Source organism: Brachyistius frenatus, unplaced genomic scaffold, assembly GCF_029030835.1.
Source record: "Brachyistius frenatus isolate BFR_SWC_R1_liver_20210118 unplaced genomic scaffold, ASM2903083v1 Contig_48, whole genome shotgun sequence".
Lineage (NCBI taxonomy): Eukaryota > Metazoa > Chordata > Actinopteri > Embiotocidae > Brachyistius > Brachyistius frenatus.
This window is the reverse complement of record NW_027210647.1, coordinates 120,001-144,626: the sequence shown is the minus strand read 5'-3', so window position 1 is coordinate 144,626 and position 24,626 is coordinate 120,001. Positions and strand designations below refer to the sequence as shown.

Here is a 24,626-nt window from a genome sequence, read left to right as displayed (position 1 = left end):
AGCACAATATGGACAAAATGTTCAACTTAGTTAATGGCAAATATGCAGTTAGAGTATTTGCAACATGTGAACATCCAGTGTATATACATTAAACACTAAAAGTAATATATTTGTAATTTGTGTATAGTTTGCCCAACTGTCATTAAGGAAATCATTCTAAACCATTACTGCCTGTTTAAATACTAAAGTTTTAGCATGAAACTTTTACGCTTTGTTTTCTTTTCTTTACATAAAAAAAACCTACTTACATTGATGGATATTTTCTGTCGACAGCACAACAACAAATCTGTGTCAGGTTAAAAAGTTAATCATGAATCTGTTTTATTCAGCTCGATATAAAAGTTTCATGGCTATATTTTTTTTCCACATCGCTTTTTTTTTTTCCACATCACTTGTCAGAGGTTTGGTTTGGCCGGTCCGTGTTGACAGAGAGAATCAGAAATTAGCACATTCGGTTGTTGGAGCCTTTGAGGAAATGGCCAACAGCATGAGGATGACTCACCCGTTGTCATGTGCTGTCTCACAGTTACTTGCTGAGGTCTTTCTTTCCCTAGCAAACAGTTCCTAGCTTTACCATTTCAATCATCTTTTGTATCTTATGTAATGTTTCAAATCAGCTAAAAGTTATAACTCTATCATTTACTAAAAGTAAAACAACACTATGAACCATGAGGATAACACAGCTGGGTGAAATGAATGAACATTGATTCCAAAGGTTTTGGAAGTCTGCGAGGTAATATCAAAGTGAAGTCATTGTACCAGCAGCACAATGAAACAGCCCAACTTCCCCCTCTTTGCTGCTCTGCTCATCCTTCCCTGTCAGTGCTGGCAGAGCAGGGTTGCAGTCATGCATGCGGACACTGGCTTTTTTGCATGTCCTCTGATTTTTGGTAAGTAATTCAATCCATTATTTATAGATATTTTTTTAATGCATTTGCTTCGCTTTTTGTATGAATTTCAAGGACATTTATTATCCACTCTCTCGTGTAATGACATTCTGTGCCTGACACTACTGGTGCCACAAAAATTACAACTGGAAAAGATGTGGAAAAAGTGTCATTTTTTTTTGTGCGTGTGTGAATATTTTCTGCAGAATATACTCTACTGGAGGATTTCAGAAATTCACACTGGATTATTTATTTGTTAAAACTTTTTTTTTTTTTCATCAAGATGTCACCAAAAAGATAAATACTGCAAAAAAAACAAAAACCTCCACAAATATTTCTATTTTAATTGTATTATTTAACTCTTGTATTATTTAACTGTCCTCAAAGTAAAAGACTTGGAAAGTAGTGGATTTGTTCCACAGCTAAAAGTGCGGTTACCTTCTTCCCTTTTTCTAAATATACATCTGTTGCGAAGTTTTTCTGTCATAATATACATTTGCAGTAAAAACCTCGTGTCAATTCAAGTTTAGTATTTAAGATCTGAACGAATCTATTCAGTTACAGCGTCTTGTTTGGAAGGGAGAAACTTTTTAATTAACTGCGTACTTTGAAATTGTCTTTGGCTTCTTATTTAAACGAAAGATCCTCACAACTATGCTTCACAGCTGTGTCACCACGCCGTTAAACCTGCTGTCTTCCCCTCCTTTAACCTAAACCTGGAATAAGGTGCAGTTCTGTCAAATTCCTCTCGTTAAATGAAGTTCTGTTCTCTCACCACAGCAGCCTTGTGGACGGGGGTCCAGGCTGTCTCTCCTGTGCCCTCCGTCCCCGACCGGGTCCAAGCTCTGGTGGGCTCCTGCGTGGTGGTCCCCTGCTCCTTCCCTCCTCTAGCTCCTCATCCTCTCAGGAAGAAGAGGGTGGACGTGCGGCTGAGGTTCAGAGGTGGTGGCCATTTTTTTCCTCTCCGGAGCACCGCTTTTAACAGCGAGGACCGAGACCAAGTGAGCAGGGATTTCCAAGGCCGGACATCCCTCTTTGGCCGAATCGCAGAAGGAGACTGTTCAGTGAAGATTGAAAGGGTCCGGCGGGATGACCCGAAGAGTTTTGAGATTGCTCTAAAGACGAGTGATGACTTACTCTGGGGGAAGCCAAGGAGCTTCGGTCTGGACACTATTGGTGAGTGTGAAAGACAGTGGCCTGCCTCTTTCTACTCTTTTAAAACAGTTTGTTTTGTCTTCTGAATATTTAACAACCTGATAATCTTACTGTTTCTGGGCTTTAAGACAAAAAAAAATTACCGAGGAGAAAAGGTGTTAGTACAATCATAGAGTAGAGAATCTCTCACACATGACTCTGATTGATATGCAAGACATTTTTCAATTAATACAAATAAACAAAAGTGTCCAAAAAGAAGAGATTTAAATTTTATGACGAAAACTTGGGAAACAATCATATATAGATTTTGAAAAAGTAAAAAAAAAGTAAAAAAAATACTAAAGAGGGAAGCATTTACCATAAGTAAACCATTTTAAATACCATCACACATGGGCAGATCCATTCAATATGGAAACCCAGGACAAAGAAACTAATAATGGCCTTTGTCAGATATTCTGCTTTGTACTTCTGTAGAATCGCTGCCTTTAATCTGACAGGTAATAACACACAGTAATGTTGGAGATTTCTCTCTCTGCCAGACTCCCCTGAGGCTCCCGTCATCAGCGGCATGTTGTCAGCCACGGAAGGGCAGCTGGTCACCCTGAACTGCTCCGTCAGCTATCACTGCCCCTCCAGACCTCCCAGCCTGCAGTGGACGTGGGAGCGGGGAGCAGCCCAGCTGAACAGCACTGAGCCTGGAGAAATTCAGACACTCCACCCAGATCCCCACAGGTGGACACTACTGGCCTCTCTGTCCTTTACTGTGTCACACCAGGTGAAGCCCAAGCTCAAGTGTGAGGTCACCTACCCAGGAGCCAAAACATTAGCCACGTTGAAGGATCTGCATGTGACATGTGAGCATAGTTTGGACTAGTATCTTTGTGTTTCTTAGCTCAGTTTAAACTGAAACCTTTTTTTTTTTTCTCTTCTTTTAGTTCCACCAAAAGATGTGAAGGTGAAGGTCCAGTCGTTGACGGTGCAGGAGGGGGGCAACGCCTTGCTGATGTGCTCATGTAAAGCCGACCCTCCAGCGTCAGAGTACCGCTGGTCCTACAGCCAACACGGCCGCACTGTGCACCTCCACCAACGAACACACACAGTCCGGGTGCACAACGTGACCCGGGATATGAGGGTCCGCTGCTCGGCTCAGAACCTGATAGGTCGAGGAGATTCCCGGCCCACACCGCTAAACACGCAATGTAATTCTACCTCTTGTAGCCCCGCCTCCGTACGCATGCACACATTTGGACTATCTGAGAACCAGACAAGCCTACAGTGGTTCCCTGCCCTCTCTGGTCAGAAGTTTACAGTTTGTTTCACCTCTTGACTAGTTGGGTTTGGTCAGAAATGGAACTACACCTGAACAGTGACGTCACAGTGTGCTGACCCTGTTGGACTCGGGCTCCTGCTAGTACAAAGCCAATATCTGTCAGCCCCCAGTCCTGCGTGTTCTTTAATGAGGCAATAGGAGAAGATGTCAGGCTTCAAGGTGTTTATTTAACAGCAACAGAATAATCAGTGTTACAGAGCTCTGGGTCTAGACTATGCTTCCCTGACAACAACAGAGTGTGTGTCAGTTCACGAAGTCTGACCTCCTGACCCTCCCTGACCCGGTCTTCTTATAGTACAGGAACCAAAAAGTCATGTATGGTGATGTGTCCTTTGTTGATTGGTCGAGGTGGGCCGTCTTGCCTTGTGGGGACGTGTTGCTCAGGTCAGTAACTTATTCCTGTTTTATGACTCGGAAGAAATAAGAAAGACGGGAGGTGAAACTAGTGGTCGTACCGTCAACCTTGGCCTTGTTATTATGGACAGCAGCATGCTGACCCCAACAGGATCGCTGACCTCAGCAGTGTCGCTGACCTCTACGGAAACAGCCTGTCGCATAGCCTGAGGATTAATAGTTGATTAATACGAGATTGTATATAAGGAATATAATATGGCGTACATATATAGTATTATTGTAAGCAAAGACTAACATAGGATAGCACACAAACAATTACAAATCAGATTATTCATCTGTTGGTCTCCATGCCCACTTTTCACATTATTACTATCACATCAAGCCACATATATGTATATAGGGTAAAATTATAAACGTGTGTAAAGTACAATACATGAGACTTTTCATCCTAAGCCATTTATTTTTTTTATTTAGTTTGAGCATTACAGGCAACATATGTAAAAAAAAAAACAACAACATGGGGGAACAGAGCTACAGTATCACACAAATAAAAAAGTTGAGCGTAACATCAATACTGTCAAGAATGTGACGTAAATATTGAGTATAATAAGTTAAAATTTTTTAGAGAAAGTCTAAAAGCGCATCCCTTCTGTTCCCCCAGATAAGCCAGTCATCCTCCGGCTCTCCTCCACCTGTTCCGTGGAGGAGCTGGAGCTTCTGTGTCGCTGCTCGGTCGACTCCAGCCCCAAAGCCGCCGTCACCTGGAGCGTCAACGGGACGGTCCCCCCTCACGATTACAACGTGTCGGTGACGTCGGAGCCCAACGCGCTGACGGCTACTCTGAGGGGCCACGTGGACAAACCTCAGCGCGTGATCTGCTTCGCTGTCAACGCGCTGGGAAACGACTCCCTGACTCTGCTGCAGGGAGGAGACGGTGTGTTCAAACAACTGTTGCTCAGCCACTTGTTTATTCGCTCTGATGCGGCGCTGCTGCTAATAACGTAATTAGAAGAGAACAAGCTGAGGTGTAAAAAAAAAAAAAAAGAGAAAGCTGAAAAGAAAACCTTATGTTGTACCTTTCACGAGAGCAGATTTATATATTTTTTTTTTTGGTCATCGCAGTGTTTAATATGGCGAAACAGCTTTTACAGATCAAACAATATCCATAATAGAGAGATCAAATTTGCAACGAGTATATTAATGTGCTGATCCCCTGCTGCTGCTGCTGCTCTCATTGCAGAAACGGCACCTCTGCTGTGGTTGGTTTTACCCGCCGGGGCCATCTGCCTGCTCGTGTCCCTCTTGTCGCTTCTTGTCTGCTGCTGCCGAAAGAGAGCTGGAAAGTACGCGAGGCAAATCTGCCCTTTCAAAAGTTCACTTAATCTTTTTTTTTTTTTTTTTTTTTTCATTTGATCTCACTGCGAGGCTCACGTACCTGCTCTGCTCCTCTCAGATGTGTCCCGAGCAGACGTCGTCGTCCGGCCGTGTACCCGGCAGGTTCGGGAATATATAAGGACAGGATGCCCCTCTACATCAACTGCACAGAAGTGACTCATATTTACACCAACGGCAGCTACCAGCTCGTTTACCAGAACTGCACGCCTCACTTTGTCCATACAAAGCAGGTATTTCATTCACTTGAACTCTTGAGTTAACGGGGACGTCCTTGGCAACATTGCCTATGCGCCCTATGTTTAATGTTAATGCATGTTTAATTAGGACGAGCAACATCTGTCCTCTTTTTACAGGTCCGTCCAATGGGCAGAAGAGGTGGGGAGAGAAGAAGAGGTGGAGAAGGCGGAGGGATGGAGAGACGAGCCGGTCCGGGTGTCAGAGGCACCAGAGAGGTGCAGGGTGCCGCTGCGGGTGACGCGGAGACGGCAATCTACCTGGAGATCCTCTGAGCTCACATTCACATTAATTATACTCATGTTACACTTCGGATTCATTCTCCTGCTCGCGGTTATCCATTTGTTTATGTAGCTCTCGGGCTATTGTATATAGAGTACATCCATACTAGTTTGTCTTTAGCGTTTCACAACCGTGCACTCTGACCTCTTGAATAGCAAGTGGTGGTCTGTCTATTCTGTAATCTCCATATTGAACCATTTCTGTAATTGAGTGTTGGCCTGTGACCTGCATCTTTGTTCTTTTTTTTTTTTATAAAAGATGAAAAGGCTTGATGAAAGAGGTTTCGTCATTTCATCCGACGCCCTTGAGAACACAAGAACAGACCCTCAAATCTGATTCAGTCCGACCAGTCAGCCTCTCTAAGTGATCCTTGGGCAGTTTGGAAAGCTCGTCCGAAGAGAGAAAGACTGCGTCTCAGGCTTTGTTGAAATTTGCAACGTCAGTTATATCAGCGATGGCTCTGGTTTATTAAATATCCCAAACAGTTTGACCAAAGAATCCCCATAAAGCCCCAGAACTGTAACAAAACGGCGCTATTTGTGTGACCAACACATTTTTTTTTACGCAGTTTACACAGATTGGCATAAATACATGTTTATAGAACTGCTATCTGCTGTAAATACAAAGTAAGAAACAGACGAAAAATAAAGGAACAACAGGAAAAAAAAAAAAAAAAAAGAATGAAATAATACTGGAACTTCTTTTCATCCATTAAAAAATGGATCTACTGTATACACAAATCATTGCAAATGCAATTTACTAATGCTGAAAAGTTTAACTTGATTAAAAAAAAAAAAAGATTTACATTTTTTGTATTTATTTAAATTTACAAACTGGACCGTAGTCGGTTTTACTGCGCATATACTGCTTCAGTGCACATGAAGAACATTTAGTTATACTAGTCTGTATAATACTTTATATAGCTATCTTGTACTTACTTTATACTTGTGTAATTATTTTGTATTCATGCATAGCTTGACTTAAAATGTAAGCTATATATTTTCTTTATTTCTGTTCTTTTTGTGTCCAGGTGGTTTCTGGTGCGGATGTAACTCATAATTTTGAAGCCAGGGATCAACAGGGATTATACAAAGACACTGAATGAAATTAAGAATGCACTCATTGAAGATGTAATTTTCCTACGATTTGTTTAAAATTTCGTACACACAAGAAAACGACTCGTTTCAAGGACAGTTTTGAATTATACATTTGTCACGAGAGAGTGGATAAAAAAAAAAAAGCCCTTGGTGCTCTGAGGTATTTTGTATTTTACAAGTTTCTTGAACAGTACACATTCCGACCAGATGGAGGCGACATTAACCCGGGCGACACCCTAAATTCAACACTTGGAAGAAGAAGAAGGCAAAGCTCTCATTGGATAGAAAGGCCGTACGGCGGAAGTTGCGTCATATCCTGTCGCTTCCAGGCTTTTGGTGGGAAAATTGTGTGCGCTTCTACGCGCATTTAACTTTAAATTAAAGGCATCCATGTGTGTTTTCTGGTGTTTGCTGTAACGACAAAGTAACGGATGTGCGTCGAGAACATAACGGCGCAAAAGATTCGCGCGCAAGAGCCCCGAAGGTGTGCTAAAACCACCGGGCTAATCAGGAAAAGTTCACTCTGCCCATTGTTTGCTAGCGAGCTATCCCGACGCCGACTGGCAGCAAAGTGCATTTTCTTGACTTATCGACGCTAAAGTTGCTGCCGTTGAAAGGAAACTTTTGTTTTTGTTGTTTTTCATGTTTTGTTAACCGGTTACGGGACCGCATCGCGACGAGCCAGCAGCGCCCGCTCGGTTTATTTGACTTGACGCGGACTCATTGATCGCTCGACAACATGCCGGAGATCAAAGTAAAGCACGTCGTGTCCTGCAGCACGGAGGACACGGTAAGTCCTTCTGTCTTCAATGCGTGAAGCTCGTGTCTTCCCCCCCAATTCGTGAAAGCCTTCTGACTCTCACTTTGTGTTGACAGACGTACAAGGCAGACAACCTGCTGAGCTCGGACACCTACAGAAAGTGGAAAGCAGCGAGACCCGGGGAGAAGCAGACATCTGTCATCCTGCAGGTTTGTTTTCACCCTCTTGCTTTCTGCAGACTTCAAACAACGTGTTTTGTGTTTTCATTCTTCATGTGGAGTATTAAACGAGGTTGGAGATGCTCTTTGCGACACAAACATTATTCGTTAACGCCTGCGTAAAGATCTTTCTGTATGTTCCCTACTGGGTTTGTAACCTATGGATCTAACTTGGCGCACTCGCAGTGTATTTCTGTGGTGTGTGACTAAATGTAAATGCAAGTGTCATCCCGCTTCCCCTTTGTTGATATGTCTTTGTCCTTTTTTTTGTTGTCCTTTTCGTCTGCATCGTTTTAAAGATGAAATATTCCTCAGTTTTTCTGTATGTGTACATTTTGCTGCGGTTGTATTTCCATATAAACAAAAAGGCATTTATTGTGTAGAGATGAGGCAGACGTCAGTTGCGTAAGGCATAAGTTGAATGTTTGGTGCACGCTGTCTGGCCTTAATTGAACTGGGACGACATATTCTGTTCATCGTCCATCGTTATCTCCTAAAGAAAACAAAAACAACTAATCACCACCTGTTTTGATAATCAGTTAATTGGTTTAAGTCACTATTTAAAGATTTTTTTTTTTTAAAAAAGAAGCTGATCCAGCTTCTTAAATGTGAATATTTTTCTGGTTCTTGTAGTCCTTCATGATGATAAACGAAATATCTTTTGGTTGTGGACGGATTGGCGGGAAAAACACGTGTGCATTTAGGCTGCACTTCCTGCTTTGGGAACCACTGGCTGTCATGTTTCCCTATTTTAAGATATTTCGAAGACCGATCAACGACTTGAGTGATCAAAAAGTAATGACAGCTTAATCTGGGATGAAAAAAATTGTTAGTTGCAGCCCTACAATCACGAGGATATGGACTTTTCTGCCCCTTGTTGTTTGGCTTTAAACGTAAACACTGGTTTGCAACTTGTCTACATTTAATTTGATTGTATTTGTTTTCTGTGTCCACGTATGTTTGACTTTTCATAAACATGCCAAAAAGTATGTGGTGTTAAAATACTTTGACTCTTCCAGATCTTCGTCCATAACGTGTGTAAGCTCTTTTAACCCGCGCTGTTTCATGTTCTCCTCAGTTTGAGAAGGAAGAGCAGGTGCACAGCATTGACATCGGGAATGAAGGGTCGGCTTTCATCGAGGTGTTGGTGGGGAATTCTTCAGCTACCAGAGACCAGGACTACGAGGTATTCCCACCATCCAAAGGAAGAAATGTCTCCCTTCCTCACTACCGTCACAAGTAATTTCTTAAGATTCCCTACTTTGATTTGAATCTCTCTGTTTCAGGTTCTTCTGGTCACATCTTCCTTCATGTCCCCCACGGAGAGCCGTAATGGCACCAACATGAGCCGGGTGCGTTTCTTCGGGCCCAACCAGCTGCAGAAGAGCCCGGCGCAGGAGAAATGGGACAGAGTGAAAATTGTGTGTAGCCAGCCATACAGCAAGGTACGGCCCGGCCATTTAAAATCAACCATTTTTATACACTGAAACGATTCATTAGCAAGTACAACATCTGTATTTTGGAGTAAAATCGTAACGTCATCGCAGCACTGTCACCACACAGCAGTGCATTAACAGGGCTTGGCATTCGGTGTCTAATGAATCCAACGTAAGGAGTACATTTCGTACGAGCAGCGTGGTTATACGTGCTGTGTGTTCAGTAGTTCAGTTAGTAAAACTTCCAAGTTAAAGGTCATTTCTGTAATAAAGTCATATGGACTATGGCAAATATAGGGAAATATAAATATCACCGCATGTGTAATGAAATGTGAAATCCAAGATCATCTTTCCAGTTCCTGCATCGGTTGTTTCATCCGTCGAGGCACCGATTTCAGACGTCTTCAGCGAAGTATAACATGAATTTGTCTTTCCACCTTATAGAACATAGCGTACGGGCTCGCCTTCATTAAGTTCCATTCACCGCCTGACAAAAACGATCCGCCGCCGACTTCTTCCCCTGTAAGTGATGCAGAAGTCTCTTTCCCATTTGATCTTTATTTATTGAGATCACATTGTTTGTGTTGATAATTTGTTTGTTTTTGTTTGAAATACCAAGCAATGTTTTCAATATATTACCTGAGAAATATATATATAAAAAATTCAACAAACCTTTGTCATCTAATAATATAATATAATGTCAAACATATCTAATGATACCAACAAATATTGCCTTACAATAATTGTCTAAAAGTGCCAAAATTATAATCTGAATCAGAATCTTGCTGATTACATAACAAGATGACTATGAACCTGACCAGAAATTTTTTTTCATCTCTGAACTGTTGAAATTCAATCTGCATGACAAAAAAAAAAAAAAAATCCAAGCTTATCGTATGTTTTGTAGATTTGGCTACAAAACATATGACATCAAAGATGACGTGTTAAGAGTAGGTGACAAAAAAAGCCAGTTGGGAAGTTTGTCAAAGGATTGATTTATTGAAATACGGATGAAGGAGCCCTTCACGGCCTCTCCAACAGTAACCAGCATGCTGCCTTCATCGCTGCCCTACAGCTCACAAACTGCTTGGTGTAAAATAATGTGGCTGGATTTTGTCCGATCAGCACAAAGGTTGACCGTTTTTAACTTTGTTAAATGTCCTGGAAATTCAACTTTTGAACTCTGTGAAAATCAGAGATTTTGACTTTGAGGTGGGATCCCGTGTGTGAACACTGTTGTCAGCACTGTTTTACTTTGACATTATTACACAGCATGCATATAAATTGTTTTTTTTATTTTAATTCATGCTCCGGTGAGAATCCAGCGCGGAAACTTGACACAGTGTGTGATGCACCATCAACCTGTCCTGTGAATAATATTTTAGCTCATTAAATAGTTTGTCAGGTTGAAACCCATTTATAGAAAATGCACTTTAGTCAGCCACTCTTGGCTCTGAACTCTTCTCGCTTCTTCTCCTGTCAGAAACTGACAAAGCTGGGGCAGTTCAGGGTGAAGGATGAGTCTCCTTCATCCGGGCCCAGCCTTCAACCTGGCAGCCTCTTCTTCAATCGGGACCATGCCACAAAGTCCAGCACTTCACTCAAAGGTAAATCCATTTATTTAAATTTACCAGCTGCTGAAGCCCAATTAAATCCTTTCACATCTTAGTGGAAATAAAACAATAATCACGTTGAGTAATAAAGAGCCAATGGAGCACGAATTAGGTTTTATTTAAAGCTACTTATGTGTGCCGGGAGACGAGAGTGAAGAGGTGATTTCAAAGACTTTCCTTATTATCGGGCTACTTTGTGCTAATGGTTCTCTTTTGTCTCCTGACCCGCCATCTGCACTTGTCCGTCTCCAGTGTCTCCTCAGAGCGAGAAGCTGAGCTACGCTGCCGCGGCCCTGCAGTCTGGCGGAGGCTCCCTCTCGCCGGGCCAATCTTCCTCCTCCAATTCCGCCGCACCACAGGTACTAAAGATCCCCTAACATTTTCTTCACCGAAGGTCAGCCAGCCAACAGCCAGTCCCTTAATGAGCAGTAGGTTTTTTTTTTGGTCTTTATTTAGACCAAAAGGACGCTAAAAGAGACGTAGAGAAGACGAAACAGAGCCAGTGAAGCTCGTCGTAGTTTGGATTCTTTGGAGTCTTTGGAGTCTCAAGCTTTTGACCAAATAACTGTGAATTTCCCTCTAAATTTAGGCAAAGTTATTGTACCTGGCCCTAAACACCTTAGAAACTGTTTATCCGAACATATAGTTTCTCTGTAGGCGTTGTGATGAAGTGAGTGATCTTGGGAGTTATTTTTTTGACCAAGATGTGTCCTTCAGCTCACACAGAGAACAAGTGTTCAGGGCCGCCCTTCTTTCATCTGCGCAAAGCTGGCACGATCAGGAACATCCTGTCTCAGCACGACGCAGAAAAATGATTCCATGCTTTTGTTACTTCCAGCCCAGACTACTGTAATTCATTGATGTCATGATGTCCCGGTGGCTCTCTGAAACACCCCCAGAGTGATTCAGAGCACTGATTTGGCAAGAAATAGCGGATTTCCCCCATTTTAGTTGCCCTACATTAATTTTCCATAAAATGTTCTCCTCCCGACATATAAAGCCCTTAATAATCAAGCTCCATCGTATATTAATGATGTCTTATTGACCTCTCTTCCCTGAGTGTAGTCTTGCTCTCCAGGCGTTTGACAATACTGCATGTTGTCTTAATGTTGATTTTTTTTATTTTTTTATATTGATATATTACCATGTTGTTTGGATATTTCCCTGAAACTGATCTTTTAATGTTGTTGTTTTTTCTATTTGTAACGTGTATTGGGACCATGTTCCACATGGGGTTTTGCACTGGAAATAAAGTAAAATTGAACGTACAGTGCAGTTTACAACCACAAAGAACAAGCAAGCAAATGAAATAATAAAATTTAAAGCAAGACAACCACATTAACAGCTCAATGTTTAAAAAATATGCAAAGGTTCAGTGTTCACATGATTGTCTCACTATCGGAGAAAAAAAACCCCGTTATTATTTGGCAAAATATAATTTTTAGAATATAATTTTTTACATATGCTGCAGCTTTTATGTTCATAAAAAAAACCTGCTTGAAACATGATATTGCCTGGCACAGAGGGAAATGCATCGTTGTCATTCAGCCTGAGCCCTCTATGAGAAGGAAAGCAGGAGGGGAAAAACAGTCTGTCAACATGAGCCGCATGTCACCTTGACTTTTAAAGGTAATGCAAAGTTCTATTGTGGTCAGCGGCACAAATACACGCCTCTGCATAGAAAAGCAGACTAAAACACTATCTAGACACTACTAGAATTTTGACTTCATATAAAATTGGAAAATAACAATCTGTCATTTTGCAGTCATTTGTTTTTTTGCATCCAACACTTTGGCCACGCTTGAGTGAGGTTTATTAAATTAACAGTATTGTGTCAGAAGACACCCCTGGGCAGTCGGTAATATGAAAGAGTGGACAGTTTGCGGGAGCCCTTTTCATTCTGCTCATTCATCATTTTTCTCCTCCTAATACATCTATCTTACAAATGCACTTTATGTTTTTTTTTTTTTTCATTTTAATGGCTTAAGCGTAGAACACTCAGTTGTTGTTTTTTTCTTTTAACCTTGGGCTGCACGATTCTGGATGAACTGTAGGTCAGGATTTATTTATTTTTTGCTTAGAATTGAGAGCACGACTCACGATTTTAGTTTTTTCAATTTGTGCGCTCATTAGCTGAAAGAGAAGGAGACTCAAAAACACCTATTTATGCCTACCCACCTAGAATTACTTTCAATTTTCACTTATACCTCACATTTTGTGCTGTTGTTATCTCGAAACTATGAATTTCACAGATTTTATAGTGACCTAAGCTGAAATAACAAAGTTGTATTACCCGGCAGCTGCAATGTCTTCCGCTAAAAGATGCGCGCACCCCTTATTTCTCAAATCCTTTTCAAATCCAAGTTTGATTGAAATCAAATGGTTTTATCTGCACTATTTATCATCATTGAAGAATTTGATAAAGAACATTACTTCGTTTTTAAAAAGTAGACCTACCGCTTTGCCGAATCATTACAATGTCTGGTAGTTTTCCTTGCAGCTGTGCGCGGTTGTGCGAGGTGCATGCAGTTCTCAACGGGCAGGCAGAATTACAGCATAACATCTTTAGAGCCGGTTTCTGCTGCTCTGAATCACTTGGTGTAACGCCTTGTTATTCTTTTGAAGGAGAGAGTTGGAGCACTTGTTTTGATGCTGAGAACGCAGCAGAATCATTGTCATTTAAAAATACGATTGCAATTTTAATACGATGAACTGTTGAACCTCTATTTTAACTGCGACTGTTTTCTTCCCTAGCCACCAGCAAAAAGGAAATTTGAGTTCAGCAAAGAGCGGCAGTCCGCCTCCGGCCCTCCCCCCTCAAAGAAAGCAAGCCTGGCCGGCTCACCCGAGGGCAAAGCCGCCACCCCCAAACACAAGCCGAGCCCGGTCAGCACGCCCAGCCCCAGCACCACCAAAGGTAACCCAGTGTCTGAATGTTGCTGAATGTTCACCTGGAAAAACTCTTCTTGAGTTTCACAATTATCTCTGCAGCGTCACCAGCGCCGAAATCTGCTGAAAGGAAGAGGGAGAGTCAGTCCAAACCCGAACCGAAACCCAAACAGAAGGCAACGTCCCAGAGCGAGCAGCAGGTCCCGTTCAACCGGATCATGGAGGGGGTGGTGTTTGTCCTCAGCGGCTTCCAGAACCCCTTCAGAGGGGAGCTAAGGGAAAAGGCTCTGGACTTGGGAGCCAAGTATCGGCCCGACTGGACACTGGACTCCACACATCTTATGTAAGTGGCTGACACGCACAGAAAGTATGTGAAAAATGCATGTCTACATTTTCCTTAAGCATCTGCATGGATTATGGTTATGCATTTCTCACTTGTATTTAAGGAACATTGTGTAGGATTTATTGGCATCTCGTGGGGAGGTTGCAGCCATCTGCCTCACCTCGCCCTGCCTTTCCAAGCGTGTAGGGCAATTTAATGCATGTGAAAAATGCAAAAGGCCCTCTCTAGAGTCAGTGTGTGCTTTGTCCTTTTGGGGCTACATTAGAAACATGGCAGGATCCGTGGAAGAGGAGCCGCTTCCTGTGTAGACATGAAGGGAACCAAAACACAGCGATTCTTAGTTTCATGGGATTATACACAGATAAGATCACGACTATGAATATTCCATTTCTGACAGTTTAAGATATTATTCGGACATTACTGGACGTAAATACACTTTTTTTTTTTTAGTTTGATGTTGAGAGTTTAATGAGAAGATCATTCCCAGTGTCCGTGTGGTAAATGTGAAGGCGCAGCCAGTTCACTAAACTTAGCGTAAAGACAGGAAGCAGCTCCCCCAGCTGTGTCCAAAGGTAACAAAACCCACCAACCAGAACCTCTAAATGAGGTCATATGTCACTTTTCCTCGTATGCTGAGCTAACCAGCTGCAGTCTGTAGAGCCTTTAGCCTCATATTTAATATACTGACATGCATTTGATCGATTTTCTCCTCTATCGCACAGCAGGAAAACAAATAAACAGAAATCCCTAAAATGTCAAACTCTTCCTTTAATCCTGTATTGATCCCATATTGGGATATTGTGCTATTTAGCATTAGTGTTGTGTTGACAGAGAAACAAAGTGTCTCATTTACCTGCAGAAGTCCATTCTAGATTTTGCTTAGACATTTTATTGACGCGTTGTTTAGCTGGCGTACTTGGCCGTCTTTATTTTGATGGAGCAACAACATCAACGTCAACGTATTTTCATCCGGCTGATAGCGACATCGTTCCCTCTAGTCCTTTGGTGACAAGGGCGGCTCAGAAATACGCCGGCACGAAAAGAACAGGGCGAGATAAACAAGGAATGCAAAGAAACTGCAGATAAGACAAAAGATCGATTTGCGCTGAAACTGCAGAGTGTCGGTAGATGATAAGATTGAAGAAGGATGAGCAGAAAGAAAACTTTATCATGGCAGACGATAAAACAGATTCTTGACGGGCTTCTTTGGAAGCTGCCGAAAGCGATCACATTATTTTTGACGTATCAAGCATATCGTAAGTCATTTAAATTCAAATATTGTATTATTGCTGGAGGTTTAAGGACAACATTGTCATCATAATCAAAGTAGATTATAATGATGAGTGCCAAACTGAACAAAATGATGCTTTAATTGTCCCAGCGATGTTCTTCCATTAGATATTTTTATCTGGTTGATTTTGATCAAACAGATTACAGTATTTTCTAAGAGCCCTGTTCGTACTCTGGGTAATTCGCTTTGATTGCATCTTGATCTCTGCTGCCAGAACAGACTGTTGCCCTTGTCAGCTTCTCTTTAGTGACGTAACCATATGTGTCTATTTGTTTGTGCGTGTGCGTGTGCGTGCTCGTGTGTCGGCCCGTTAATCTGCAGCTGTGCCTTCGCCAACACCCCCAAGTACAGCCAGGTGAAATCAGCAGGTGGCATCATCGTACGCAAGGAATGGGTGATGGACTGCCACAAGAGGAAACAGAAGCTCTCCTACAAACGGTAAGAAGCCGTGGAAATAGTTGATTTTCTAGCCACAACGGTGAAAGTGACATTTTCAGACCAGCGGAGAGGCCACGGGACACTCAGTGTCTTGTTGAAGGACTCTTTGGGACGAAGCACGAAGACATGAATGTCCAAACCACGAGTCCACATCTGATTAACGCTTCCTCTTAAGGAACCTCTACCTCTACGTCGCACAAATCTGTGCACATCACTCACACTGATTGAAGGATCCGAAAATACACCCCTCTCGGCAGTGTTGCCCACTTGCTACAGAGAACATCGTAACCTTGAGCAGCTGATCCCCGCTGTGATCACAAAATTCAACCCACCCAGCTCCAGCAGCTCCCTAATTAAATGCCTCATTATGGGGGCAGCTTTCGCAACATCAAGGTCTTCTGTCACACGAAAATCTGCGTGCGCTGAGTAATATAAAGCCGAATGCTCATCTCGGGCGACGAAAGGTTCAAATGAACTGCAGCACTACTGTACTTTACGGTATGAAGCTTTGCCTTATCACTTAAGAATTCCTTCCTACTTGTTAGTCCTGTCATGATCATTTCTAAGCAGGCGAGGATGTCCGAGGTTTCTGAGCTTGTTCATCTCACGTCTCTGTTGATATAATTTCAATTATAGGGTCATTAATATGTAGATTTGGTGGTGGGGTTGATGTGATGATACTGATATTAGCTGTTTCCATTTTAATTTTAATTTTCTTCATCAACTGTCACATATAGAATCAGTGAAATTGCTTCTTTTTTTTTTTTTTTATCTAGAGATGTGCCAGTGTCCCAATTTACTCGGTGAAATACGTTTATGGTAACAATACAGACAATAATGTGTTATTTTCAGAGAGAACCAGGAGATAACGCCTTTGAGTTTATTTTGAATCAGCCACATTAGGGCTGCTGCGAATGAACTCAACTCAAGATTTATGTGGCACCTTTCATACAACAATGCACGTCAAGAGTGCTTCACAGAGCAAAGGTAAAAGAAACGTAAAATACAATAAAAACTGGAGAAAAGTAGAACAAAGATGAAACAATAAAACCCAAACATTGAATACGACAGTAAAACAATAACGCCTCGATTGAAAAGCCAAGCTAAAAAGATATGTCTTAAGTTTTCTTTTGAAAATGTCCACAGAAGTGGAGTCCCTCAGATCCTCAATCCACAACGGCTAAAAGCGCAGTCTCCGTAAGTGTTTGTTCTGGGTATAACCAGGAGGCCAGCAGTGGAGGATCTGAGGGATCTGTTGGGCACATGTCTTAAAAGCCAGTCTGTAAGGGAGGCATTAAGTGGTTCTTAATTAGTGGTTGGCTGAAAAAAAGTTGAGCTTTAGCTCTTCAACCAACTGAAGCGTGGTCATTTTATTAGTTGCTGCGTTGTAACATGTGATGAGAGAGAGTTTGTATTTTACACTCCTGATAAAGAAGAACGTCACTGCCTCGTTTATTAACATTTTTAACGTCTGCCTTTCAGGTTATCGACTAAGCGAATGGTGCTCAGAGGGTGAAATCTTATCCTTGATTGTCCGCATGCTATTCTGTCGCCAAGAGATGATTCAAGATGCACACTCCTCAATCCCGATACGCGTGTTGTTCAGCCTGATTTACAGGCAGCCTCGTGAAGGCCGTAGAACAATTCTGCAGGCCGAGGGCTGTTAGGTAGTTACTTTATTAGGTAGTTACTTTATTAATCCCCCCGAGGGGAATTTTTTTTTACCGACTCGGGCCTGCAGTCCCCGTCTCTGTTTAAAGATTCCCCATAATAACTTCGTTTTAACAGGACCAGGCAGCTAGAGCTGCAATGCCGCCACAAATATACAGGATTGGGCGTTCAAGAGGGAGCTTTAAATTTGTATTTTTTTTCCCCCCCCTCACTGTGGTGATTAAAGGGAAAAGAGTGCTCACAGTTCTGTCACAGGCTGCATCAGTGAAAGATTTAAAAACGTCCCTTGTCGTGGATTGATCGTGTATCTGCATGAATTATGAATGATGTTAGCCCTGGAAAAAGGCGTGCAGTGCCTCAGAATTCTGATTCTGCAACTATCTTGAATAAAATTTCACGTCCATTGCCTCTTTTGATGCAGACCCCCCCCCCCCCCACACACACACACACACACAAAAACAAACCCGATGCACCTTTTAAACTTGGGAGTTCTCCTTTTAATACTTGTACATGCTCACATGCTGCATGTGAATCGAGGTTTTCTTTCTCTTTCGCTCATTTTCAGAATGAAGTGTGTGTTTGGAGGCTTGTGTTGATTGACCATCTAATGATTTCAAATTGTGTTGGACAACAGAAGCTGTCACCACGGGTTCACTTTTTCTCAATCAAAATAAATGTGTCACTTTTTTTTTCTTTTTAAACAATATAGAAATTGAATAGTCAAATAGGTAACCGACAGACTAATAGATAAGGAAAATAATTGGCGGGTTGCAGCCTTGTTTGAGTTAGAAATACACGACACAAAAAGTCCCGAGCATGTCAATAACGTACCCTGCTATGGTCGTAATTAGGTATTTTGATGTGACTGTCATTGCGGAGAGATTATTGTCAGCCAGCTCCTTCTTGTAAATAAGACGGGTGCACAGAAATACATTTTTTGCTCGTGTTGGTTCTTCAAAGCCGTGAATGAAAGTGATCATTGTTACGATTTGATGAGATTTCTCTCGACGGCCGCTGTATGCATGAGAACCATGCAAAGAGACCGGGAGGGAGGCTTTTTAAAAATACAAATTCCAAAGGCCGACGGCGCACAACGCCGGGCTTTTTTTATTTTTTATTTTTTTTTATCAAACCCGGTCCTTACTCTGAGATTCTCAGAAAGTGCATCGAAAAGTAGAAGTTCTCTGCCGCCCGTGTCGTCACTCTCCCTCACGCTCGTCTTTCTCGGACAATTTCTGAACGTGCCGAAGATCTCTCGCCCCTCGTCCTCCCCCGGTCCCCCCTCCCCCCCCCCTCCCCTCACCTCCCTCTTCTCCTGTTGTCAGGATATAATCCATTCCCCTGCCCTGCTCCGCTATTGTGATGCGCGTCGAGTGCGCAGCTTTGATGATGTATCCTTTATTTAAAAGCTGCATCTGCTATGGGTAATTAAAGGGACCACTTACTTTGATGATGACAAGTACCCAAACAAATACGCACACACGCTCTCAAACTGTTGCGCCATCATCCACGCAGACACTTTCCTCACCGAGCATCTGGGGTGGGGTGGGGATGGGGGGGGGGGGGGGGCAAACGCACCACTTCGTTCAGCTGCTGACAGGCATACGGGCTTGCGTAATGTATATATAAATGAGATTTTGACATCAGCTGAGCTTTCTCCATAGCCATTAACCAATCAGTGAAGTGCCAGAGACGGGCAGGAAGACGGGAGAGCGGAAAACACTCGAGCAGCTCCATAACGTCCCGTCACAATAGAACTGAATAAGAAAACCAATTACTCATTAAATCAGCGCTGTTGCAGCATCCCGAGAAGACTTGGGGGAAATAGTGAGCGTGCTGGAGGAAAAATATCAGCAATATCACAGTAATTAATCTACAGCACATCAAACTCACACAAACAAAACCCCTGAAGTTTTAGTTTGACAGTGGTTTCGCCGCATCCTGAAGGCACCGAGCCAAAAACGTAGAAGTGCATTAAATATAGTAATCGGTTCATCATCATCATCTGTTACAAAAAGGGATTTTAACAAATGCCTTTTTATGTTATGAGCAATAATTGATTTGATTTTGATTTTTTTTTTCATTATTTTGTCATGAATTTTGTTATCACAGTTACCCTAAATTATCATGATATTATTTTAGGTTCATATCACTCACGCCTCTTCCTACTCCACCCCCATTCTCATTTTATAGAAGCGTAAAGTTCAGTGGGAGAGAGGTTATCTGTCGCAGCACTTTTAACAGACGAGTACTGAAACCATTTGTCCATTTGTTAATCAATATGCAATTAACTGCCCACATTTCTTTTCTTTTTTTATTTCCTATTTTCAGAATTGATAATTGTCCAAAGTAAAGTTTGTCTGCTTTAATACGTTATTGTACATTACAACTGTTGGTCAGACCAACGAAGGCAACTGTGTGGCGGGAGTTTTTCAATATTACAATATACAAAAATGTTCTGCTTTTTAAACTTAGCTAGCGATCAAACTCATTTGATTAATGTGAACATTGTAAAAACTATTTATTTTGTTTTTTGCACTTCGGGTTATTGAATGCATTGAGTCCTAAAAAAAAAAAAAATCACCTACCCAAATGATTTCAGATCTGTTTTAACGTGGTTTCACCCTCTCAGACGAGCCACGTCTACAGTTTTTATTTCTTAAGCAGAGCAGATCTACATGAACTCCCTGCACCCACACTGTCATTTTCATTTCCAATTTCATGGACACTGATTTTTTTATGAAACGAGTAAGCATAGGTCAGTAAAATGTCTCCCTACGGTGTGTGCGGAAATGATTGGCATTTCAACTCTCTTCACGTCACACCTCCAAGCTGATTATGTCCAGCTGACTTTATAGTGACTCGAGGGAATATTTGCGAAAGGTGGCGAGAAATGTCCCATCCTCATTGTTCTGTTGTTCTCTTCTTGTAAATGTGTGTGTGTGTGTGTGTGTGTGTGTGTGTGTGTGTGTGTGTGGACAGCAAGAATCATTTTCTAGTCGGTCTTTGCCTGTTTTCTTCCCGTCCCATCCATTTCCTGTCATTATCACCACCATTATTCATCCTCGTAGCATTTTATCTCTCTGCACACTCTCTTAACCTTTGCAAAGAACATTACAGATGGAGTCCTGATCTCGCTTCTAACATTATATTCTGTCGTCTCTCGTGGATTTTTTTTTTTTTTTTTTTTTTTCTCCTGTCTTTCAGGGTTTATTTCATTGTCGACATATCTGCATATAACAGGCTGCGCTTCCAGCCGCTTCATTTGTTTGTTTATTCAAAAAGTTCAGAGACTGCGTCTATAACGCCCTAAAAAAAACAACAACAACAAAAAAAAAACGTACCCATCTTAAATCTGGCCATCGTCCCCTTCAAAGTGACGCGCCGCTCCCAGAGCTCCTCGCGCGTTTAAAACGCTCCCTGGAAGTCAAACACCATCTGCGATTCACACTGGATCTCCTCCGCGGTGTCAAAGCAGCGACCCCTTCAGCTTGAACTTCAGTTTTTGGGGAACAGAGAAGTTACACGGAGGCAAACCCATCAAGTAAAAGCGGTGGAGCGGGACAATGTTGTTGTTGTTGTTGCTGGCGAGAAACTTGTCACGTTGGACAACCGACGTGCCATCGCGCCACAGCGCGGGTTGTTCGCGGTGAATGTTTTCCTCGGGACGTCGCGGCGCAGCTCGGTGTTGACGGCCTGACCCCGGCGACGAATTCACGTCGAACAGCTACGGTGACAACTTGAGGCGCAAAACGACAGCAACAAAACCGAGCTGTCCTTTGAAGTGCTTAACGCGTTCATAAAAAAACTGAAAATGCCAAAATTCCCCAAAAACCCTGTGGTGCCTCGGTACAAATCGCAAAAAGAAAAAGAAAACACAACCACAGAAACATTCACCGCACCTCGCCCGGTCATCGGTTCATTGCCTGAAGCTTTCCGAGGCCTTTGTGTTTTCATTATTCCTGCTCCCGGAGTCGATTCGGCGTGTCTCCCAGCGCGCAGAGTTGTAGAAAACACAGGCCGCGGTTAACGTTTTAAACATCAGGATATCGATTTGCCTGCTGAAAAAAAAAACTGCCCCCCCCCCCCCCCCCCCGCGCTCTGAACCTCGCTTTTTGTTCCACTCTCACGTGACAAGGACCCGCTGCACTTTGAATCATTGTACAAGTTAAAGCTGATTGGGAGCAAAATATATCGTGCGGGCGTTCTTTTCCCTTCGCCCCTAAAATCACGCTGACTCGTGTTCTTTGCGGGGTTTTTTTTGGTCTTCCTCCAGGTACTTGATTGATGGAGTCGAGTCCAGCTCGGAGAGCGAAATGGAAGTGGACGACCAGAGCGAAGAGGAAGTGCACATGAAGGTAAATTCGTTTTTTAAATGAGTCCTTACATGTATATATATATATATATATATATATATATAAAGAAATGGGAAAAAGCAGTCGGTCAATTTCAACTGTGCTTTTTTTTTTTTTTTCTTCTTTCTGCAGACTCCACAGAAGCAGGAGAGACAAGTCACCCCGAAAAAGACACCAGAAAATAGGGATGACGACGAGTATGCGGGCTCCACCGATGTGGATGAACCAGGTCAGCATCCGTTTTAACGAGGAGTCCCACAGCGAGGAGAAAGTAACTGAAATCGAAGTCGACATCAGCACGGCCGCGTCTTCCTCTGTTTGCGCACTTTAGGGCGCGGCGTCGGGATAAAAGAGAACGCACGTTATTGGTATGAAGAGATATCGGCCCTTAATGTGTTTTTTTTTTCCAATCGACTTATAGCCAAAGTTCACCGTGACAGGCCAGGAAGTGCCCGGTCGCCCCAATGGAAAGGTGGAACGGAGGAAATTGAAAAATGACAGATCAATAAGGCACTTAAACTTTGGAGACAGTGCGGGTAGAAAAAGAAAAAAATAAATAATAATAATATATATCCAGAAGATTAAACTGTCTTGGAGGTGAAAATAAACACTTTCTTGTTATTCGGGTAGAGCAGCTATTTATTTCACGGCATTTTTAACAGCCAGTGATGCAGACTGGACCAACAAATAAAGTTCAGTCGAGTAGAAGTTCATGTTTATATTAGCACACAGTCTTGCCGATGCTATAGGTCTATTTTATGTTGTAACAAGAGACCGTGTTCACCTTTACTGATATAAATCCGGTCAATACTAAGCTGCTCTTAAAGGAAATGAACTTTCCCTGCATGTTTCACAAAAGAACGAGGGGATTTGTTTTTTTTTTTTTCCTTTTATTGTGAAACTTTCGAAGTATCATTTAGTTTTATCGCATTGCGCACGAGTTCAGTCTGGACCAAAACGATTCATTCGTGTGATTGTCATTGGGCGGATTTTCATGAAACCGTCTGCAGATATTTTTTTGGTCACTACCGGATAGATTTTTTTTTTTTAAATTTGGTGATCTCCCGACTCGCTCCTGACACTCACGTCCCCCGAAGGACAATGTCTTTCGTGATCTCCTCGCGTCTCAAAATGTCTTCGTAATGACTCGTATTCCCGTCAGCCTCGGCTGCGCCACTGCCTCTTCGCTACCTCAAAAAAAAAAAAAACGACACAAATACGCAGCGCTGATACAACAGAAAGTTACCACGGCTCTGACCCGTTGGTCTTTATAATTAAAGTCTGCGGCCAGAGGTTATTGCGAAACTATTACCGTGACAAGTACGGGGGGGGGCGCTATCTGTAACAGACGAAAATTGGAAAATAGACCTGAAGATTCCTCTTTTGTTCGATTTAAAAAAAAAAAAAAAATAATGTAACGCTGAAAAAGATCTGACTTTCCCTCGGCGCGCATAAACAGCCGTGGAAGTGCGTAAAAGAGACACCATTTTTCAGAAACTACAAAACCAAATGGTTTGCAACCATTTTTTGTTTATACATATAAATTAAAGCAGGAAAAAAAAAAAAAAAAAAAAAAAAGCAACAACAGCTCCAAAAGCTCTTTCCTCTTAGTTGATAAACAAGCGAAGACGTATCTGTCTTGCAAAGATTGAAGAGCTGAGAGTAAGAGGCTGCGATTCCTGTGAAGAGACAGAGAGACAGAGACAGAGACAGGCACTTGTAATATGGAGAAGAACAACGTACTCGCTGCAGATGCAGTTTGCGGGGAGAAGCACGAGCGGAGGCAAGGCCTAATCTCTGTGAAGGGACTCGCGCATGATTCTCATTTCTATGTTAATGCGAGGCCAGGGGGGGGGGGGGGCGCGTCGGGGACGAGGGACGACCGGCTGCCGACCCACCCGGCGCGTTCAGGGAGACGGCGGTTTTTTTTAATTAGAGCGTCTTCCGTCTGTTCAACGACGCAGGAGTTGCAACGAGGTCGCGTCTGTTGATCCGCCGACGTTACGTTTCACAGAAAAGCCAGATCGACTGTTTGTTTTTTGTTGTTTTTTTGTTTTTTTTCTCGCCTTCCTGTGCTTTGTTTTAAAAATTTAGCGCCGGAGTGGAATCGTGGTCGTTTGAATAATATTAAAACCGATTGACGTTATTTTCTTTTTTTTTTTTTTTTTTTTGATCGTTCAAATCGATGAAACGTTTGTGTTTTTCCGGCCAAATTTTACTGACGAAACGCCCGACTTCTTCGCAGGGGGCGACGACGACGACTCGGCGGTGGACACGGAGGACGAGCTCCAGAGGTAATCGCCAGTAAAGACCAGTTTGTCCCTCCCGTGTTCAATCATTTGAGTCAACTTTTAATTGATAATTGCCCCGACAGCTTTCCTGAAGCCATACAAGTTTTTTTTTTTTTCCAACTTTCCTCAGCTCCACACAGCATTTTAGTGTCTTTCAGCTCATTAAGTTTTACATTTCAAACCGCAGCGTTTCTGTTTTCGGTTCAGTCTCGCTGCTCTGATCGGTATCGTTATTTAGACACGGCGCTAAAACCTCTTTGAAAACCCTGCTGCGTACCGTCTGCCCAGCACGGATAAAGTTTGCTGACAGCTGTTTACAGAGGCTGCGTGTCGATTCAAATAGAAGTCTGTCCGTTCTGTCAGAGACGTGAAAAACGAGGCTGAAACGCCGACTGTGTAAACGGCCTTTACGCACGATGAATGTGGTTTCGGACTGGATGAGCTTTTTCTCCGACTCTTGGAGGAAGTTCCTCCCTTTTCTTTTTCTTTTTTTTTTTTTTTTGTGCAGGAACTTAACCGAGAACCATTGCAGTTCATACGACTTAAGTTTGTTTTTTTTATCACCTACTTCAGGATAGTTAGTTAGA

General features: G+C 42.5%; 2 protein-coding genes across 3 annotated transcripts in view; both read left to right on the top strand.

Moving 5' to 3' along the window:
- The first annotated feature begins 844 nt into the window (after positions 1-844).
- LOC138623918 (sialic acid-binding Ig-like lectin 14) lies at positions 845-6,470 on the top strand. Its single transcript, XM_069703717.1, has 8 exons — positions 845-890; positions 1,668-2,063; positions 2,582-2,896; positions 2,978-3,241; positions 4,388-4,660; positions 4,967-5,069; positions 5,180-5,351; positions 5,475-6,470. Exons 1-8 carry the CDS (start codon positions 848-850, stop codon positions 5,628-5,630), a joined length of 1,722 nt encoding a protein of 573 aa, XP_069559818.1. The 5' UTR covers positions 845-847; the 3' UTR covers positions 5,631-6,470.
- A 590-nt stretch (positions 6,471-7,060) lies between these two features.
- Positions 7,061-24,626, top strand: part of xrcc1 (X-ray repair complementing defective repair in Chinese hamster cells 1) — a 19,997-nt gene continuing 2,431 nt past the window's right edge. For both annotated transcript variants that reach the window (XM_069703756.1, XM_069703757.1), the window contains exons 1-13: positions 7,061-7,524; positions 7,611-7,703; positions 8,791-8,898; positions 8,999-9,157; positions 9,593-9,670; positions 10,632-10,755; positions 11,014-11,120; positions 13,516-13,678; positions 13,753-13,993; positions 15,606-15,722; positions 21,670-21,751; positions 21,881-21,977; positions 23,994-24,042. In XM_069703756.1, the coding sequence (XP_069559857.1) occupies positions 7,474-7,524; positions 7,611-7,703; positions 8,791-8,898; positions 8,999-9,157; positions 9,593-9,670; positions 10,632-10,755; positions 11,014-11,120; positions 13,516-13,678; positions 13,753-13,993; positions 15,606-15,722; positions 21,670-21,751; positions 21,881-21,977; positions 23,994-24,042 (1,469 nt within the window). In that variant the 5' untranslated portion in view covers positions 7,061-7,473. The remainder of the gene's footprint in view (positions 7,525-7,610; positions 7,704-8,790; positions 8,899-8,998; positions 9,158-9,592; positions 9,671-10,631; positions 10,756-11,013; positions 11,121-13,515; positions 13,679-13,752; positions 13,994-15,605; positions 15,723-21,669; positions 21,752-21,880; positions 21,978-23,993; positions 24,043-24,626) is intronic.